The 22,168-nt window shown below is 39.4% G+C and overlaps 1 protein-coding gene across 2 annotated transcripts in view; it reads left to right on the forward strand.

The window, feature by feature from the left end:
* The window catches only part of LOC132516863 (microtubule-associated serine/threonine-protein kinase 4-like), a 160,681-nt gene that overhangs the window by 33,288 nt on the left and 105,225 nt on the right, over positions 1-22,168 (forward strand). For both annotated transcript variants that reach the window (XM_060143042.1, XM_060143043.1), the window contains exon 2: positions 13,075-13,163. In XM_060143042.1, the coding sequence (XP_059999025.1) occupies positions 13,075-13,163 (89 nt within the window). The remainder of the gene's footprint in view (positions 1-13,074; positions 13,164-22,168) is intronic.

The following is a 22,168-nucleotide window of genomic DNA, read 5'->3' on the forward strand; positions in this document are numbered from 1 at the left end:
CTTGGAAGCTACCGACAGATTTTATTTTCATGATGGTTTTGCTGCATTGTTGTTTTCATATGTATTTTGCTCTTTCAGTAGGATTTAGGGTCTGTTTAGAAAAAAGAAAAGCAAAAGTTGCCAGTGGACGAGTTCACACTCATTTCTTTCATAGTGTCGTTTGATTTGTTTTCAGTAAGTTAAGTGTCTTAATTCTAGTCATGATGCGCAGTTTAATTTCATGGGGCGAGTTACTCTGGATCCTTTTCGATATAGAAGTTTTACACAGTAGGGTGCCATCGTTCTATACCTTTGAATTTCTACTTAGAAATGTTTTCGTGTGAAGGTCAGGGATTCCATAACTTTAATAAACAGGAATCCAGGACCACAATGAAGAGGAGCTCTCTGAGTAGCTGCGGGGAATGCAGTATGAGTTGAGGTGGGATGCCTGATGAATATGGTGAAGGGGCCGAGTGCCTGTGTTGCTCTGGGGCTCAGGGTACTTACTCATGAAGGGCCGGATTCCAGGCTAGGACGAATGAGGTCACCTCTTTGAACACAGGGCTGGCCCTGTGAGAAATAGGTGGCCATGCCCATAAGAGGCAGGCTGGTGATTTGAAGGTGAGTGAAGCCAGCAGTAAACTTTTCCTTAGGAACTGACGCTTTCCTGGCACTCTGCCTTGCCTGAACTCCTGCCATAGTTCTAATGTAATTCACACAATTCAGTGAAACCTCTTTCCACAGACACATTCCCATACATGCTCTCTTAGAGTCTGGGAGGTCTTTGGGAGGCAAGAATGCGGGAAGATGCAGTTAGGAGTTTGGGATTAACAGATACACAGTACTATATATAAAATAGATACACAACGAGGACCTATTGTATAGCACAGGGAACTATAGTCAATATCTTAATAACCTATAAGGGAAAAGAATCTGAAAAAGAATATATATATATATATATATATGAATCACTTTGCTGTACACCTGAAACTAACAGAGCATTGTAAATCAACTATACTTCAATTTAAAAAAAAAAAATGGGGGGAGATACCAGACTAAAAGATTGACATCCTGAAAGAATAAGTACAAGAGAAGAATCTTGGGGTCACAAGTTTATAGAAGTCGTAAATACATAGATTTTATAATGTCGAGTGTGTTGTATTTTGAGATACATCATTTGTAAATACTTCTTTTAAAAAAAAGCTTGTCTCAATACGGTCAATATATAGGTTTTAGATTTTCTGCTGGCCAAATTCACTTCCTAATGCATATTACAGTGTCCTCCTTTTCTCTGAAACCAGTAGAACATACAAAGAGGCTTCACACCACATACCTGATTTCTATGTTCTCTAAGTCAGATATCTAGATATCAGAAAGCAAAAAACAAAAAAGCCATGTTAAGGGGGATATGATCCAGAGATTTGGATTTATTTTAAAATCTTATTAAGAAACAGTGGACTAAAAGAATCTGAATGACACATGCTTAAACATAAGTCTCTTTCCTACTTGTGTCTGACTAGACCAGCTGGTTGGGGCAGCTGGATAAGGAGGAAGAGCCTGCTTGAAATGGATGATCCAAGTGCTGGGTCATCTGCCTTTGGGTCCTCAAGAATACACTGTGGAGGAAGGAATGTCCAGATCGTGACATCTCACCTGTCTGTCTGTAAGCCTGATAACTGTGTGTACAAGTATATCACAGGATGGAATGCATGGCCCACTTGGTGACACTGTGGTGTCTGTCTACCTGGGTCAGGCTTGCTGCTTCTAGAAAAACCTCACAATCTGAGTGTGAAGCTTGTTAACTTGACCTCCCTCCTGTATCTGACTGCCAGGCTACAGACTCAGAAATCCAGTTCGGGTGGTATCCGAAGGGCAGCCCCTTCTCTTAGGCATGGGTCTGTAGTTAGCAAGCTCACTGATTTACGTACAGGGCCAGAATGCTGAGACATTAATTTACAGGGAGGAACAATAATCAGTATGGGGCTTAGGCTCTTCAAAGTTCTTATTCTCTGCCTTATAGACATGTTAACAGAATGGTTAGAAGCACAAGCTCTGAAGGCATGCTGCCTGGGTTTGAATTCCAGTTCTACCACTTACTAGCTGTGCGATCTTAGGTTTCTGAATTTCTCAGGTCTTCAGTTTTCACATCTCTAAGATGTGGATAGAAATAAGTCTTACCTTGGGATTCTCATGCAAATTAAACCCTTGCTTGGCGTGTACTAGAAAACAGTCAGCGTTGGCAGTTGTCATTATTGTTGTTCTTGTTATTCACATTTGGGCAGACCTCTCCATGAAGTAGTCAGAAGGTGGCTTAGGGAATATGGTAGCCGAGCAAGACTTGTTAGATGGCTTAAATGATCCACAGCATTGGGCAAAGGTGGACAGGTGCACGTGGTTTTGACAGTTGATCTGAAACTTTGATGTCTGTGTTGGGTGCAATCCCTTGCATGTCCTTCTCCTTGAGGATGCCAATTTGAAGCCCTTGGATGAACACTTGAACTTGTGGTTCTGCAGCATTTGTTTTTCTGTGTTTCTGAAGCCAACCAGTTGCCCTTCTTATTGTTACATTCCTTCTATAACTGTGTTAATATTTACATTTATTGTCAAGTCTGCTGCCTTAGGTCCAGCCTCTTTAGCTCTTGCATAATTCATTGTATTGATTTTTGAAGTTAATTCTATGGGCAATCTCGTGCTTCTTGTTCCAGGATCCTTGAGGGAAAGCCTTAGTGTAACATTCTAAATAGGAAAACATATATGCATGAAAGAATGTATGCAAGAAAGAAAGACCAAAATGTTTTCTTCTGACAGCTAATATTTATGAAGCACTTACCGTGCCAAGCACTGTGATAATTTCTTCCCATGCATTATCTCATTTCATCTGTACTTCGCCCTCCAAGGTAGTTCATATTCTTATTCCTCTTCTACAGATCAGTAAATTGAGGCTTAAGGGGGGGTTGGAATTTGAAGCCAGGTGTACCAATGGCAAGTCCTTGTATTTTGTAACTGTACTCTCCTAAGAAATAGCCAATCAGTGAAATCTAAAACAGAACTACCTTTTCCCTCGTGGAATGTATAATACATTCACATAAGATATAGTTAAATGTATTTCTGTGTCTAATGCAGATATTTCTAACTTCGAATGTGCCCTGGTTGTGGGAGCCCACATGACCTCCCTTCCTAAGCCCTATTTGCCACGAGCTGGTGGTGCTGCCTTGGCAGTCATTACTTCATCTTCCCGAGCTAAAATTCTGTGGCTCAGCCCACAAATGGCGAGAGCAAGGAGCATTCATTACCCAGACTGAATACTGAGCAATTTAAAGACCAGCATCTTCTGGTATCACCCCAGTCCTCCTGTCTTCAGAAACAGAATTGGTTCCTTGTGGCCAGTTTCATCGTTGCAAAATGAGAGACTGACTAAGAAAACATCAGTGGATGCAAATGAGGAAGAGAAAAGACATCTGTCAGTTAATTAAGGGAAAACAGTCCTTCGACGTCTTGTTGCTTCTGTGCTTTTCACCCAGGTGGGCTATTCTTCCCTCCTTAGTGGTCTGCTTCCCTTTCACGTTGGACACAAATAGTAGGGGACTAAGTGCTTAAGTATGGGAGGAACACACAGCTCATTTTAATATCCACTTGGCAGTTTTCCTGTTATTTCTCCATTTAGGAAACATTTTCTTCTACTTGTGCCCATTATCCCGGCTTTGACATTCCTGTCATTAGCAGAATGTCATTTTGCAAGATTCTGAGTTGGGCGCAGCTAGCAACAAAACATACCAGAAAGAGGATGGCTTTTTGCCACGTGACTTTTCCTCACAAAAAAGCACGAAGTGGAGTTCGGGTGTGGGTTTTCCACGTGTGTCTGTTTGTCTTCTGACTGTGGAGGCCCGGGAATCAGAGACAGTTCACTTGTGGGCAAAGCATTATGCCTAATTGCTGTGAATGCAAAATGCTTTCGAGTTGGGAGGGCGTTAAATAGTCATGCTGTTCATGCCGGGCTTGACATAAATTTCTGTTGAGTGTCATAAAAGGAGATCCGGTGATTACAGAAGTCAACTCCCCCTCCCTTTTTGTGGGTCAGATTGGAGCGGCCCCAGAATCCTCCGAACCAGAAAGAGGGAGCAGAGCTTTTGATCCGTATGGGTCGTGTTTAGCTTTATAGATAAATTACCCTACTAGAGTAAAACATATCCCCCAAATTAAATGTTTCTAGGTGTCACAAGTTAAACTGAGATTTAATTTCTGTATGGAGAAGCCCAGAGTGGGTAAAACAATATTATATCAGTTCAGCTGTTACATATATATGTTCAAATAAGATTTGAATATAAGAAAATCTTCCAATCCAGCTTTATAAAGCTGATGACCATTTCTTTACAGCAGTAAAGCAGGAGGTACTAGGTACAGGGGAAAGAAGTCAATCGTACAATTTTATTATAGTATTTCTAGAAAGGCGGAGTGGAACGTTAGATTTAAGCTGTTATGTTTGCTCTGGTTTGGTGCTGCCCCTACTATCTTAGTTTTTTTGGAAAGATTTCTTTGCACTGGCCAACTGAGAAAAAGACAACGCTATTAAATTAAATTCATTAAAGGTAATTTTTGTAGTTGAACTTTGAACTTGGTTTTCTACTACTCAAGAAAAAAAAATGTATCAAGTTGTGACTTTTCTCCATATTGAGTATGAAACATGGAAGTTTTAAAAATAAATGTCACACACAGCCCCCAACCCCCAAAACACAAACACACTTGTAAAGTAGAGGTTTAGAAGAACATTAGTTTGTATTTTGTTTATTTTTCCTTAACTCGCAAACACGTCTGTAGACTTATCTTTGGTCACCGTCCACAGCTGCCCTGAGAACAACCAAAGGCTTGTGTGTCAGTCTCATAGGTGTTTGTTTAAAAAACCCTTTAGCCAGTTATAAAATTGGGGCCACCACCTTGGTCCCTCCCTCAGCTGACTCAATGCTACTTTGATAGCCCAGCCAGAGGTCAGCCCAGCCAGGTGATAGCAGCTCTTTAGCCTTGCGGGACAGATTAGACCATATTTTTACTCCACGCAATGTTTGGCCAAATCAGCCTTTGAAGCAGTTTGCCAAGATACAGTACATGCCCTTCACCTCTTGGATCAGAGTTAATGACCTTACCTTTGCAGCACTGCACACCCTCATCTCAAGTACAAACAATCTTTATTACGTGTCTTTGGTGTGAGGTTTGAGCTATTATGCTCTGCGTGACTAGTCAGAAGTCCAGAATTCATCTCATCATTGACTGTTCCAGCCCTTAAGTGTCTTCATTCAAATAGGTGACCTGCCCTGATGTCTTAGGAATCTTGGGGGACGTTCAGGCTAGGTATGTCCCATAATGCATGTTGCAGATAAATTGCACTAAAAAAAAATTAACAGGTATTGAGAGCCTTCTCACTTTAATTGCTTTTTACTTCTAACATTTTCAGCAGTTGGACTTAACTTTGCTGCTATAAATCCCATATTATTACCAGCTCCTGCTTGACTTTGACCGTTGTGATATGCCCCTCTTTTCATTCCTCTGATTTCCCATTGTAATTTTTATTCAGAATGACGTGTATGTAGGTTTTCTCAGTAAGATGCTTCACATCATATAAACCTGTCAGCTCTTTGTGTTTTCTGTTATACACTGCCTTGATCAAGCTAGTAGAATTAGACTATAATATCGTCTTAGATCAGTTTAGTCTTATAGATTAGACTATGTTTGTCCTCCAAGTTAAATTAGAAACTCCTTAATGGTAGGAACCATATTTAGTTAGTTATTCAAAAATATTTACTGAATCTCTATTCAAGTCATTTTTATTTTCTGTATTTTTCTGGGTATCCAAAGAGATTCACTATGATAGAAGATATAATCTTTGACCTCAAGGATCTTATCCCCTATCCTAGATGGTAAGCTCCAGGTAGAATCCCTGGTTATGTTTACTGAATGAATGAGTGACCACAGAGTAGATGCTCTGCTTGCCAGGGTCACTCTGGTGCAACATGGTGCACGTCAGCCCCCCATCAGTCACATGCTCACATATGACATCAGGGCTCACTGACATCAGTTTCTGTGTCAGGCAGATCACCAAGATTAAGGGGTTATTTAGGGAAGACCTATGAAATGGAGGGACAATTTGTCATACTTCGTGTATACTATAAAATTCCAGTGCTTATCAGTTATGAAAATATGTTTCAAAGCTGATTGGGATTTTATCTCACACTTCAGATAGCAACACATTTTTGTTTGTACAACTCTGCCAGATTCTGCCTTAGAATACAGTTATCTGCGAATCATTCTTAGCTCTTCTTTTATACTTTGAGAGTGTTTTCTTCATTTTCTTATTGCCCATCGTACTTGCCCATAGATGTTTTTTACATTGAATAGCATCTTGCCAATATCTGTATGTTCAGCCATCTCTCTCTTCCTCTACAAAGACAGAAAATTGGGCTAGACCTCACCAAGGGCTTATCTTAATGGATTAGATATATTTACAAGAAGTACTGTATACAGTAATATATATATTTTCCTCAGAATTTTTGAAAGCGTGGAGACCTATACCTTCCTCTAGGCATGTAACTAGCCAAATTTTTTTGCTCCTAGGTGAAAGCAGTATGAGCAGTCATTCATTTCCATTACAATTAATGCCTTTCAAAAGGAGTTTTTCTACTAACGGAAAAGTTAAGTTCAAGTATCAAGCCGATAGTATCAATACTCAGCATTCACAGTAATATACCCCGGATGACGATAAACTAGGTCATTGCACTGATGCCCGTATGCAGAGGGCTGAAGCTCTCTGCTTGGCAGTCACCACAGTTCTAGCTACCTGCTCTTTCTCCAGTGTTTCAGAGGCTGTACAAAAGAGCATGGACTGCTCTCATACCTGCATTGAATCTTGGGGGTGATTTTGGCCTGAGTTTTTAAAAGAAAATGTTGTATTTTGAAGTTGAGTCACAGGAGATGGGGTGTACTAGGCATGTCCGTCCGCTTAGCTCCCTAACTGGCCTTTCTTCCTCCTCCTTTGGTTATTGCAATCTAGCAGCCAGAATGATTCTCTTAAAACAGAACCCAGATGGTGTTTAAAACCTTCCAGCAGCTTCCCTTTTCACCCAGAGTAAAACCAGTCTCCGTGCTGTGGCCTGCACCTGCCCCAGAGGTGGCCCCGGGCTCTGTCCGCCGTCTTCTTGGTTGTTCGCCTCTGGCCAGCTCCCCTCCCGCACGCTGGCCTGCCTGCTGGTCCTGGAGCACACCTGACCAGGGCCTTTGCTCTTCCTGAATGTTCACTCCCTCATCCTCCTGTCTTACTCAGACACCGCACTCCCCTTCCCCCCACACCACGAGGCTTTCCCTAACCATCTGTTTAAGATTGTGACTTCCTACATCCGTGCTCCATGTCCTACCCTCTGCGTCATTGTTCTCCATCGCCATCCCTCGTACTACAAACGTCATCACCGTCTCCCATACTGTCTTACTAGTTTACTATGTTTATTATCTGCTTCCTTCTCTAGAATACAGGTCTCTAGAGGACAGCAGGGATATTTGTTTGTTTAGAGTAGTACCTAGCATGTATTAGGAACTCGAAAAGTAATTTGTTGAATGAATCAGTGGAACCTTGGGGGGGAGCCCTGATTTCATGGGCCATAGGGAAGACATCAGCAGTGTCATAACTTCACCTAAATAATAGAGTATGTCACGGACACGAATATTAATGCTTTGCTTCCTGTTGCCTTCTAAGGGGCACTAAAGCTTATCCAGCCAGCTACCAGCTGTGGCCTCGTTGTGCTCTACAGGAAAAGGGGTAGAGCTGTAGACAAGAGGCCCAGAGGAAGGGTAGATTGATTTACATATGAAAGACAAAAAAGTTATTTCTGGAGAAGACAATAGTATGAAGACAGACATGGAGAGAAGGGCAAGGCAGCATCTGAAGGAATTAAGGATTTGGGGGAGAAGTATCCAAAGAAAATTGTAAGGAAGACTTGCTTTATGTTGCATGATATAATTTTTCTTTCAAATTCAGTCTCGAAGATACTTTTCAAGGCTTTTACAATCAGATTTGCAAATACACAGAGGCCTAGATACTTAATGTTGCACAAAGAAAAGAAATGTCCATGATATACATAATTTTAGTGCATTTAATAATCCTAAAATTTGCTTCAAATGAATAATCTAAAAAAGGCATGAATTAAACCCATATTTATGTTGCCATGGTTAAATCTCAAAACTATAATGTTGAGTGAAAAAAAAAGTAAGTTACAGAATATCTATAATATATAGTGTGTGCTAAAGTGCAATTTATCCAAAAAGTCAAAAACATGACTGTCATACAAATATAAAATAAACATGTGTGAGAGATTTTATTTAACTTATTAATGAGGACAACAGTAAGAGATTTTGAAACCCATATACATAAAATATATATATTAAAATATATATAAATGTATATATTATATACATATAATCAGAAATGATGAAATGAAATTTGCTAATAGATACAAAACCAGTTAATATCTCGTAGGACAATGATATTAAATGTTTGGGGTCATCTCTTTGTGGGTGGTTATTAACTGTATTTGCACAAGACAAAATTCATTTACATTATTATGGACAAGAATCACTTGTATCACTACTAGTTTTCTCCAACTTAACTGCAACTCCTACAGCATTTAAAGTAGCCTAGTCACTAGAAAGACAGTGAAAGGTGTACACCCTTATAGAACCAGATAATCCCCGGGAGGTTCACTGCACAAAGCCTTCCCAGCCACTGAAAGGACATACATATACTAAATATTGGGAGTAAACATCAGAAAATGATACCATTGTTCATTTCAGGTGGTGAGAATTGTTTGAATATTTTTCTATATTTTTAAAATTTCATAAACCAAACAAAAATAATTAATGACTCCTCTAATCTGGTCTAACCCCTTCATTGTAAAGATAAGGAAACAGAAGCCTGCCTGTTTTATAACATGTTTTCAGCAATACCACATTAGCTAGACAATTTCTGCCTCCTGTTCATGCCTGGTTTCTTCCACTTCTGTCTTCCTCTTTGTTCAAGGAGTATTCAGTGTTCAGATTCTATTAAGGTATCAGGAAATAGCAGATGTTCACATTCAGTAAATCTATGGTCTATAATTGGCCTCCTGTGCAAATTTATCAAATTTTTCATCAAGATGAATTAATAAATTATAGGCTAGCTTTTCAGAACTCCTGGAGCTCTTCTTAGGCAACTCATTGCCCCTCAATTGTGGTCAGTCATATGTCGTACTAAATGTTGACCTTTCAAGTCGGCTGTGACTGTTAGAAATTACTGCCTGTTTGGGTTTCTCTTTCTCAGCTTGTCCTACCACGATCAGACATGATCAGTATTCATGTCCCCAAATGATTGTAATTTAAAATTAAGCTGCATTTCAGCTACTCAGAACAGTTGCAAAAAGCCACAGCCTGGTGGGCCTCACAGCTTTTACAGACCTGGTAGAGGATAATTAACAGGTTCTTCTGCCAGGAGAGATGTGACAGATCCAGGTGTGAGGCTCTTACAGGTCCCACCACGCCCTTCATACGGAGCTCTGAGCATAAGGACAATCTAGGCAGGAATAGAATGTGGGTGCTTTGGACCAAAAATCCATACACCTCCTTCCCCTCCCCTCCCTCAGCTAGTAGCCCACGTTCCTTTGTCCCTCGCTCTGATCAGGCCTAACTTACACGATGAAATGCGTGATCTGTCTCTTTATCCTCCTGACAAATGGAAGGTGCTATTGGCAATCGTTAGGAGATGGGGAAGCTCCTTGTGAAACTGCTTTGGTGAGCGGGAACAGTGAGCTCAGGGAGCAGAGTGGCACCCTGTGTGATCCCAGGTCACCTCCCTAAGCCAAAACACCACGCCAACAAATAAACCACTTCCCGGGGGTGGCTTCCTGTCATGCTAAAGCGTCTCCAACAGAGTGCCCATCCACCTGTGACGTTCTTCTCCCAGAGGGTTCTGTCCCCACCTGCCTCGCCTCCCAGCCCGCAGGGGCCAGACAGTCCTACTGACTCAGAAGTACTGTCATTGCCTTTCACCCTCCCATTCTTCTCGGATCCCAGGTCCATAGTCAGCAGTACTTATTGTACTCGTGTGTGTGTGTGTGTGTGTGTGTGTGTGTGTGTGTGTGTGTGTGTGTGTGTGTGTGTGTTTTCTGTTGGCAGGTGGATCTTTCTAGGCAGGAACCAAAGGAATGAGGTAACGAGGAAAGCTCACTTAGCACCATCAGCCCCATCATTTACCTTTGCCTTTGTCTCGAGTTATATGTGGCTATCTTCTTGGGCTAAATTCAGATTTTGCAAGTAAAGAATCTGTGCCATTGTGTCACCTTGTCAACTGAGAGAACAAACTGAGCATGTCATCATAGGCTGTGTCCCCATGTGTTTTTTTCAACTGGGTGGCATGAAGAGGAGCAGGTTCTTTGTGGGCAGTGGTTGTTCCTGGGTTCAGCTTTCAGAATCAAGCGCGGGCAGGGTGGATGGCTTCCATTTCTTCTTAAAGAGTGAAGCAGAAAGATTGCATTTTGGGGATGGATAGCTGGAACTTGAATTCGAAACTGTTCTTTAGTTTCACTGTTTTTTACGCGGGCCTCTTGTTGTGGCCTCTCCCGTTGCGGAGCACAGGCTCCAGACGCGCAGGCTCAGCGGCCATGGCTCACGGGCCCAGCTGATCCGCAGCACTTGGGAACCTCCCCGGACCGGGGCACGAGCCCGTGTCACCTGCATCGGCAGGCAGACTCTCAACCAGTGCGCCACCAGGGAAGCCCTCGACGTTTCTTTTTGAGTTTTTTTTTTTTAAATCACATTTTTTAAATCACATCAGTACTTTTCCACCCTTTTTTGTTTTTGGTAGGCTTTAAATAACTGATACAGTTGTGAGAATTTTTTGTTTGTGTTTCTCTTTGTTTTAAATACAAATTATTGGCTACTTAGCTTGTTGTGGTAATGTACTAGTCATTCTATATGTTTCTTAGGAAAATTCAATTAAAATGTTTTTTAAAAATATTTTCTAAATTTTAGCTTTGTCAGCGTATTTCACTGATATTCTTATGTAAGATATTCATTAGGTTACTGTTTCTATTGATATATATTTCTTATTTATTTGATTTACATAAATTTTCATAAATGATTTAGATCAAATACTAAATGTAAAAACTAATACAAATAGCCATTTTTGTATAAGTTAACCTGTATTACAATTAACTTGCTCAAATTAGCAAATAACTTTGCTGAGAGTTCCAGGATATAAATCTGTCATTTATAATTTCTCTTACTAACATCAGCAAGTTGATATATTTAATATTCCTATGTTAAAATTAAAGGAGACATTAATTTGAATTAACACTAAATACATTGTACAATATTTTTTAAAAAAAACAATCACACGATCTGACTTAATGGTTATGAATGGTTATGAATTTAATAGGCCAAATTATAGTTCTTGATAGATGAGTTGATAATACCACATTCCACCTTCATAATTATCAAGGGTCTATTCTTATTCAACAACTTCTTTAAGGCTGAGTAAACATGATCTTAATTAAACTCACAGGTAATGCTAGGGGGTGTTGATTGCTCCAGTAAGGAAAATAAAATGATGCAGCCTGACCTTAAGAAATTATAAATATGGGAATGTTGACAAATGATAACAAGCAGCAAACGTCTAAGAGAGAGGATTGGTTCCCAAGTCAATATTGGAGAAAGAAATTTGGTTTGGTTTTGAAATGTGTTGTTTAAATAGTATTTAGAAATGTTCCTTTCAATTTTTTTTTTTTTTTTTTGCGGTACGTGGGGCTCTCACTGTTGTGGCCTCTCTCGTTGCGGAGCACAGGCTTCGGACACGCAGGCTCAGTGGCCATGGCCCACAGGCCTAGCTGTTCCGCGGCACGTGGGATCTTCCCGGACCGGGGCACGAACCCGTGTCCCCTGCATCGGCAGGCGGACTCCCAACCACTGCACCACCAGGGAAGCCCCCTTTCAAATATTTTATACAAATTCTCAATTATGTCCACTATATGTTATTTAGAAGTTAGGTGAAAATTCCTGTTTCAAGAATGCTGTAACAGGTATATTCTGAATTAAGAAGACATTACAATAAATCTTTAATGGTGGATAAGGGCACCAAGTGTAGGAGGATGGAATCATAGTGCCCTGAACCTTATTATAGGTGAATTCAGTGAGGTAACCTGCTGGTTTGTATTATCCTTTTCTAACCACTATACTGATTGTGAAGTACTAGTCTGTACTGAAGAAAAGCAAACGAAAGTAAGATAACATCCACTTCATCATCAACCAGTTTTGCATTTGTGTTATTCTTTGAGGCTTGTGAAAGTTACTTTGGAATCAAATTAGCTATTTTTTAACTTTCTAGTAGCAGAAACAGGAAAAATAGTTACCCTGTGCTCATATGTAGCGATTTATTTCTACTCACTGGGTACAAGGATAAAAAACAGTAGGTAGTGTGCCTGTGAGAAAAGGCCTTCATTGTTATTTTAATACAAACTGGAATCTGTTTCTATGATTCCAAAATATTTACCTTAATACTGAATGCAGTATGAAGATGAAAAATGAATGAGTGGTGAAATGCATTTATCTTAGGCATTGGCTGTTCTGTTGACAAAAGGCACAACTATGAAATTTGTCTAAATAATTAGATTTTTAATTAGTGCATCATTGTAAGATTAATGTCATTGTTCTTCATTGCATGTAATTTTGTATTAGAAATTTCATGTCAGCAGAGATGCTACCTGTGGTTTGCCGATTTGAATCCTTAGTTTATCACTTGTGTGGATGGCATATCACATATTTGCAGTCAGGAGCCAAAAGAAAGGCATTGGATGATAACTTTGTGGTGAGGAATATTGATGGTGTTCTATATGATATGAATACATTATATTTTCTAATATTCAGGAAACAGCCACCCTTCAAATATTAGTGAGTGCATATTGACTTGCAAAAATTTTAGAAATAACATGTGCGGATAGATTGTTCAACCTAAGCTATGTCTACTTTGAACATACTTCAACGTTATCATTATTATTGCTTTTAAAACTGGTTTTCCTTTCCTTTGGACAGTTGCCGAACCAGCAACCGGAAAAGCTTGATAGGTAATGGGCAGCCCCCAGCACTGCCTCGGCCTCACTCACCTCTCTCTGCTCATGCAGGTAATGAAATACCTTTTCTTGAGTTCTGTTTTACTTCGTCTTGCTAGTTTTTAAAATACAGGCATTTGGAAATTTAGATGCGTCTCCCCACCTTGTTATCTTGGTTTCCCTGTAGCTTTGTCACTAAGTTGTTCTTTCTCATCAGTCAGCCCAAACCTTAGCCTCTCTTTGAGCTCTTGGATCTGAAAGGGAGAAATCCTTTTTATATGGGGTCCTATCCCAGTTGTTTTTTTTTCTCCACATCTGAATTTGTGGATGATGCAAGTCACGCTCCCATGTTAGGATTTCCTTTGGGAAACGTGGCCATGACAGTTCACGTGAAGAGGATTAGTGTCAAGAACTATAAGGGAGGAAAAATATCTTTTCCCTCTCCCCTTCTAACTTCTCCACTGGGGACCCAGTAACCAGAGACAGATTAACAAAGGAAAAGCATACACATTTATTTAACATACGTTTTACGGGACATGGGAGCATTCATGAGGAAATGAAAACCCAAAGGAACGGTTAAATTGGGATTGTTTTTACAGTAGTTTGGTGAAGAGAAGGGAGTTGTGCAAAGACGTATAGGACAAAGGTGAGCTAATTGTAGTAAACTGGGGGAGAGTTAGCAAGGACTGTTTGTTCAGATTCTTCTGTGTCCCTTTTCTTCAGAGATAAGAAGGCTCCTTTCCTCCAGGTGTAGGGAGGGTGGCTCTCACAAGAAGGTTTTATGACCTGCGTACGTGGCAGGTCAGAAAGCCCTTCCTGCACATGCTGTTTCTCAAATCCCTTCACCTTAAAATAGTCAACGTGCCAGTGGGCCATATTTTGGGGTCTCATGTCCTAAAGTGCATCAAAACTATTCAGCATTTTTCTCCCTAAAGTTGAACTTACCTATTGTATATATTAGCTAGCACGAACAATGCTGCTCTGAGCAGTCTAGAACATGTCTCCTCTTGTAATGTGGGCAAGAGTTTATCTAAAGTTTTACCTGACAGTGGTGTATGTATAACTTATCTTTACATCCAGAACCATTGTAGGGACAAAGAAGATTCAAGAGGTGAGACTCTTGGCCTCAAGAACCACTTAGAAGGATGGTAGAACCATATTACAAAAACTGTGCAATGAAGACTGCTTTGTGTGGTTTTTGTTTGTTTGTTTGAATTCTATCTAAGATGATGCAAAGAAGAGAAGGGTTAGTTCCAATCAGGAAAGTTTGGGAGATGTTGAAGGAGCCACTTGCTCATGATGCTGAAAGATGAACAAGACTTTGGCAGGGGCGAGAGATGGGGGAATTTCTAGTGTGTGGCTAGAGTGTGGGATGTACATGCTTGATTGTACAAGAATGTAAAGGTGAAAAGAGAGATGAAAGTCAGAAAGTAAAATGAATTTTGACTTTGAGTGCCTTTCACAGATTTTGAGGAGGATCTGTAGGAAGATGTGTTCGAGATATGGAAGATGATGGGGTGAAAGGATGAGTGTTTAAGCCCTACCTCTGTTACACTCTTGCAGAAACTGTCACACGATAGACTTTCAGGTGGTGTTGACTTACAAACTAGGCTATGACTGGCCCCCGGAAAGCAGTCCTTTTGCTTACGGGGGCTCTCCAGCTGAGAGTGGAAGTTATCTAAACATGTTTGGGGACAAGACGGGACAGAGAGAGAGAGAGAGACGTAGTTGCCCCTTTGGAATAAATTTTATTTTCCTCATAGTAATAAATAAAAGATGGTAAAGTTAAAAAGGCAAAGGACAAATTCATAAAATTATGATACTGTATGTAGTAAGACCACTAAAGTTCAGAAATGCCACTCTGAGGGAAAACTTTAGAGAAATGCCTACACATATATGCAAGAAGGTGTGCTCTAGACTGCTCATAGTGGCATCATTTGTAATAGCTAAACGTTTGAAGCAGTGTGGCCCAAAAGTCTATCAGTTGGAAAGTAGATAAATGAATCGTGGCATAGTTATCTACGGAACACCGTGTGCCTAGAAAACAAATGAACTAGCATTCAAAGATAGTGTTGGGCAACAAAAGCAAGTTGCAAAAGAATCTCACTTAAACCATACATATAAGGTTAATATGATGCTACATGCAATGTTTTGTTTAGGAATACACACACATACACATATAAATATGTATCTGTACATTTATAGTAAGAGTCTGAAGGAAAATATGGTCATTTTAAAGACCCATTTTGTGTTAGTAGTTACGTCTGAGAAGGTGTCAGGGGGTATAATTGTGGAGAGGGGTAAGCAGTTGGCAATGTTATATTTCCAAAGCTGAATGGTGAATACACAACTGTTTATATTATTACCTTTATACTTTGGAGATATTTATTATATCATTGTCATAATAGTGAAAGCTGACCGTAGGGTCAAGCAAGGCCAAATACTTTACTCAGCGGCTGGAATTATATCTTTGTCTTATCTTTTCATTCCTCTGTCAGAGTGCCCAGCAGTATATACAAGGTGCTAAGTATATGATAAATTTTATTTCTTACATATAATTCAGTTGTGATTTTAAAAAGTTAATCCTACTCCTCTTTGTAGTGTTCTGTAGTAATTGCATCATACTTGATGTGCCTGTCGATTAGTCTTTTACTGCCATTATTTTCTTCAGTTCTAATATTGAGATTGAAGAAAGTGTAGTTAAGACTTTAATGATCCTTTTGATTATTATTTGTTTCTCTATGGAGAATTCTTTTTCCCTCAAAACATAATTTTGTATTTAATCGGAGGAATGGGCAAAGAGAAGCCTGTCTTTCAGGTTCCGAGAGCATTTTCCCTTATGTTATGGAGGAACATAACAGGTTGTTATTCACTCATAAGCTGTAGAAAAGTCTGTCGACTTTTTGTGAGAAATGGCATTTATCACAGTCTGGTAGGTTCCTATTTCTATATACAAGAAGAATAAAATGTAAATTAAATAAAGGACCTGTCCTCACATCTTGATAATGCGAAACGCTTTCTCACTCACAGCGTCTCTTACCTCTTCCTATTGCTACATTCTCTACTGCGTATGGTACACAGAGGCCAGGGGGACAGTTCCTTGATGGCCCCATGAAAAACAAGAGAAAGAATAAGTGCCGTCTCTCAGTGCTTAGTCACCCAGGAGATACACTTTCTATTTTTCTTAGGTAGGGATTATGTGAGTCAGGACATGCATTACTGACATGAATTTATACCCATTGAATGAATCGGTAGAAATGAGAACATTAATTTATTTGTGTAGATATGTCAGTGGTACCCTGAGGAAGAAGAGATACTGGCATCACGTTCTGGAGCTTATCTCCACAGACAAAATGGTGTTTGTTGACAGCCAGGCATTCCTAAACGAACCATGAACAGGTCAGTCCCATTAGAAAAAAAAAAAAGAAAGGTAAAAATCACAGGCTCCTAGTTCTAGGCATGAAATTTAATCCAGAAGCCCCAAAGGAAAGACTAGTATCTCTCTCCTAAAATGAAAAATTCTGTGTAATAAACAAAATCAAAAGAAAACAATGTGTGAAAAATATTTTTATGCCCATAACTGACAAACATCTGATTGCCTTAATATACAAAAAGCTTGTGTAAATTGATATAAAAATGGTGAATGCACCAGGAGAAAAATGGGGAAAGGATGTAAAAGGCGTATCATAGAAAAAAATTAAATTGGCCAACAAAAATGTTTGAAATGATGATTCATTGCAATCATAAAAGAAATATGAACCAGAATAATGAGACACTGTTGTTCACCTAGCATATTGTCAAAAATTTTGTAAAAGTGATAGAATCCAATGATAGCAAGGTTGTGGAGAAACAGTCCCTCTCACATCACGTAAGTGTTGATGTGAATTGGTACAACGCTTTTGGTTAGTTGGCAGTATCAGTTAAAATTTCAACTGCATTTACCCTTTCACCCAGCAAATCCATCTCTAGGAATTTATCTTACTGATATCTCACAGAATAACAGAAGATAATAAATCTAACATTGCTGTAACTAGCAAATGGACACTTAAGTTGTTACCACTTTATTATTTAACATGCCCTTCATTAAGCAGCTGGTTTAGTAGAAAATAATTCAGGTATGTAATCCAAGACTGCATGTTTGTTACAAAGAATGAGGTAGGCTTTTATGTTCTGATTTAGAAAGCTGCCCAAGATAGACTGTTCAGCAAAAAAATACGTTGTGTAATTTTATATATGTGTGTGTGTGTTTGAGTGCATGTAGACATGCATAAATACTTGTATATTCATGCATATTCATAAGGAGTTTTTGGAAAGAGAAAGTTAGCAGTGTTTATCTTTGGAGAATAGGAAAGTAGGGAAATTAGTGTGTAGTGGTTTTATAATAAAATAAGGCTCTAAAAATAAAACCGGTAAAGGAAACAAAATAATACCTGCTTACTATGCAATAAATTACCAAAAATTTAGTGGCTTAAAACAGTATCTATTTATTGATCTTACAGGTCTATACAGGTCTAAGTAGGCTTGACTTGTTTGACTTCAGGGCAGCTCTCAAGGTATCTCAAGGCCCAAAATCAAAGAAAGGTAGAAAAGATAAGCTCCTATTTCTGTAGGAACCCTCACCTGCTTTTTCTGCTCACGGTATCATAAGGCCAGAGTCAGTGTCAGTTATTGACCTTAAAAAGAAAAAAGAGCTAGGTATTTTACCAGCAAAATGAGTTTATTTGGGAATAGCAGAGAATTACAGCAAACCATAGGTAAGTCCAAAAAACAGAAGAGAGGCTTTTGTTTTTACAGAAGAAAAGAGGAAGTTGGGAGGAGAGTCCAGGGTGGTAGTGGCTTCTCAGTGGCTGAGCTGTTGCTGGACTGGGAGAAATTCTTCCTTCCCCCCGCTGGGGTCTGAGTGGTAGTGTGTGAGAGCTCCCCTTTCAGGGCTTCCCCATTCCATGTAAATTGAGGCTTTCTTTATTTTCACAATGGGCTGGACTCTTATCTAGAGACTGGGAAAGAACCTGCTTCCAAGCTTATGCAGGTTGTGGACAGATTCAGGTCCCTTTGGCTGTAGGACTGAGATCCACGTTTTATCCTGGCTATGAGCCGGAAGCGGCCCTCCTCCATCTTCAAGCCTGTACTGGCATATCCAGTGACCCTCGTGCTTCCTATCTCTAACTTATCCTGCTATCAGTCAAAGAAAATTTTTTATTTTAAGGGGCTTATCTGATTGGGTCAGGGTTACTCAGTCTCTGTATATTAAAGTCAGGTGCTGTGGAACTTTAATTACGTCTGCAAAATCCCTTCATAGTAGTACCTAGATGAGGGTTAGGATAACTAGGAGACGGGAATCGTGAGGAGACCATTTTTAGAATTCTGCCTACCACAATATCACTTCAATATTGTATTTTGATTCAAATGGTTAAAGTCTGAGCTCTAAGAATGATACTTGCAGAGGATGAGCCACAGACTAGATGTAGTCAAATAACTGAGACCCACTGACTCCAAACTTCTAGAGTCCTAGAATCAAATGTTGTCCCATTGGTCAAAATACCTAACCTTTGGTGTCTTCAAAAATGGTTTTACTGGGAATTTGCAGCTGGCTACTTAGATTCATTTATACAAGGGTTTCTGAAAGGAAAGGTGGAAAAAAGTCTCACTTTCCTATTGGACAACTCTAGGAATTATTAAAGACAGGAAGTATTCTTAAACCACTAAGTATACATAACCTATTAGGTTAGTATCTACTTGGGAAAACTTGTATAAATTACTGTCTATCTATGTATCTATCTATCTAGCTACCTGTCTATCTATCTATCTATCTATCTGTCATATATAGGGACCTCATTTCTGAAGGATTAGTTACCACTGTGTTTGCTGCTCTACTCACCAAGTCTCTCTTCAAAGATACAACTGAGCGAAAGGAGGCCCATCCAGGTGAAAATAATCAGAGAACTGGAGTGATTGTATGAACAATACAACTCCAAGTGGAAACTTGCAAAACTCAGAAAAGTATTGGGGTAGCACATGGGGTTAGGCAATGACACACCCCGAATCCTACTCTTCAAAACACACTGAGAACATTTCTATGTGCATTTCGTCATTAGTTTCCCTTCTCCCCACCTCTGCCCTTGCGGCCTTGGCTTAACAAACACAACTGAGACTATAAATTAAGGTGGTTACCAAATAGAAGCTATGATACATCAGGTACACTTTTCCAATAACATTTTTATTGTTTCAGCAAACTGTGCGGCCCTTCCTCTTTTGAACTTGTGTTGGCATCTCTTTTGGAGCCACTCATCGGTCTCACCACTTCACAACTTGCTCTCCTTGTATTTCTGCTATATCAGTTGTAGTTATTTAGATGTGACACTGAATAGGATGGGGGTAAAAGGCAGTGGTTTTGCAGACAGGCACGCTGATACAGAGAATTGAAAGTCAGCAGTCTAGCAGTGAAGTGGAGATAGAGAAGAAATACACAAGGTGGAATAATAATTTCAACGAAGAGAGTCTGGGATAGAACAGGATTAGTCAACATTCCAGGGTGCCAGAGACGTACGTGAGAGCATCCCTGATGTTGGCGAGGGACTTCATTATAACTCACTGCCCCAGGAATGTGACCATAAGCTTGGAAGATATGTAGCTGGGTGGTAAGAGATTTAGTAAAACCTGAAATGTTGGCACTTTGTGCCAACCAAGTCCTTAATCCACTTACCAATATCCACATGACCCTGAGCCATTTTTAAGGTATGATAAAATCTCACAAGATATTTTGCATCCTCTATTCCCATGACTCTGATCTTCAAGGCTGATACGGTTAAAAAATAAAATGTGATATTCTGATTGTAACAGTAAGCTGAGAGTTTGTAGAAAACATGAGAAATTATATGGAAATATAAATCCTCTTTAAACTCACTATCCAAGGATAACCCTGCTGACATTTTATTATATCTCTTGTCTTTTTTCCTGTACATATTGTGTGTGTATGTGTCTGTACATGTGACTGAAATGCATATGCTGCAACTTTTTCTTTACTCCACGCTTGCCAACAGTAATGTTAAAGTTTTTCAGGTTCTGTTGACAGAGGCCAAACATAATATCATAGTACCTTTTCCAGTTTTATTGGGATATAATTGACATGTAACATTGTATTTAAGATGTACAACACAATGATTAAATATCTTTTTTTTTTGACTGCCACTAGTTAATGTCCATCACCTCACATAGTTACACTTTATTTTTTCTTTGTGAGGAGAAATTTTTTTTTTAACATCTTTATTAGAGTATAATTGCTTTACAGTTTTGTGTTAGTTTCTGCTGTATAACAAAGTGAATCAGCTATATGCATATGTATATCCCCATATCCCCTCCCTCTTGCGTCTCCCTCCCACCCTCCCTATCCCACCCTCTAGGTGGTCACAAAGCACCGAGCTGATCTCCCTGTGCTATGTGGCTGCTTCCCACTAGCTAGCTATTGTACGTTTGGTGGTGTATATATGTCCATGCCACTCTCTCACTTCATCCCAGCTTACCCTTCCCCCTCTCTGTGTCCTCAAGTCCATTCTCTACGTCTGTGTCTTTATTCCCGTCCTGCCCCTAGGTTAATCAGAACCTTTTTTTTTTTAGATTCCATATATATGTGTTAGGAGGAGAACTTCTAAGATTTACTCTTTCAGCAACTTTCAAATATACAATACAGTTTTGCTAACTATAGTCCCCATGCTGTACGTTACATCCCCAGAACTTATTTATCTTATAACTGGAAGTTTGTGCCTTTTGATCACCTTCACCCATTTCACCCACCGCCCAGCTCTGGCAACCACAAGTCTTGTGGTTTTTAATTTCTTCCATTTTGTTGTTCTATCTATGAGTTTGTGTGTTTTTTTGTTGTTTTGTTTTTAGATTTTACATATTACTGAGATCATACAGTATTTTTCTTTGGCTTATTTCATTTAGCCTAATGCCCTCAAGATTCATTGTGTTCTTGCAAACGGCAGGATTTCTTTCTTTTTTATAGCTGGAGAGTATTCTGTTGTACATACACACCACGTCTTCTTTATCCATTCATCTGTTGAAGGACACCTAGGTTGTTTCCACGTCTTGGCTACTGTAAATAATGCTGCAGTGAACATGGGAGTGCAGGTATCTTTTTAAGATACTGATTGCATTTGCTTCCAATATGTACCCTGAAGTGGGATTGCTGGATCATATGGTAGTTCTCTTTTTAATTTTTTAAGGAACCTCCATAGTATTTTCCACAGTGGCTACTCCAATTTACATTCCCACCAATAGTGTACAAGGATTCCCTTTTCTCCACATCTTCACCAAGGCCTGTTATCTCTTGTCATTTTGATAATAGCTATTCTAGCAGGTGTAAGCTGAATAACTTGTGCATGTTTTAGTTACCTTTTGTCATCTCACTGATACTCCTTTCTGATTTGCTATTTTTTTAATGCTGTTTTTTGATGAATGCAAGTTTTTATTTTTAATTTTGTTGTCCAGTTTGTCTTTTTCTTTCTCATTTCTTCCATTTTTGTTTTTGTCTTATCTAGTTGTTGTAGAGTTTCTTTTTTTTAAAAAAAACAAGACTGGTCTTCCTCTAAGAATTACTGCTCTGACCTCACTGTTTCCCCTGCCTCTTAATTTTTGACAAGCTTAATATCAGTGAAGTGTTTCTTTACCTCCTCGTGTTCTTAGTCTGCCATTTAGGGTGATGGTTTTCCCAAGCAGTGAGCGAATTTTTGAGGAACAAGGGGTTTTTTTTGAATTCTTCCTAAACCTTATAGGCTAGCCTACAAAGGGAGGAAGATAGCAGTATTAAAAAAAAAAAAAAAAAAAGCATTAAGACAGTTTCTCTCAACCCCCTAGATGACTAGGGGGAGAGGTACACTTACATATTTCTGCTCAGATATTTGTGGCCCCATCAGGTTTGCATGCAGCACACAGAGGGAAGGCCATTACTGTGAATTTTAGTTTGCTGGTGGGAACAACCTAGTCAATAGAGATGAATGATCTTTAGGTATAAGCGAAAGATTTCTCCTTAGATAAGGTGAGACTAGGGACATAGCCCTGAGCTTAAGAGCGCCTTT

This window comes from Lagenorhynchus albirostris, chromosome 3, assembly GCF_949774975.1.
Source record: "Lagenorhynchus albirostris chromosome 3, mLagAlb1.1, whole genome shotgun sequence".
NCBI classification, from domain to species: Eukaryota; Metazoa; Chordata; class Mammalia; order Artiodactyla; family Delphinidae; genus Lagenorhynchus; species Lagenorhynchus albirostris.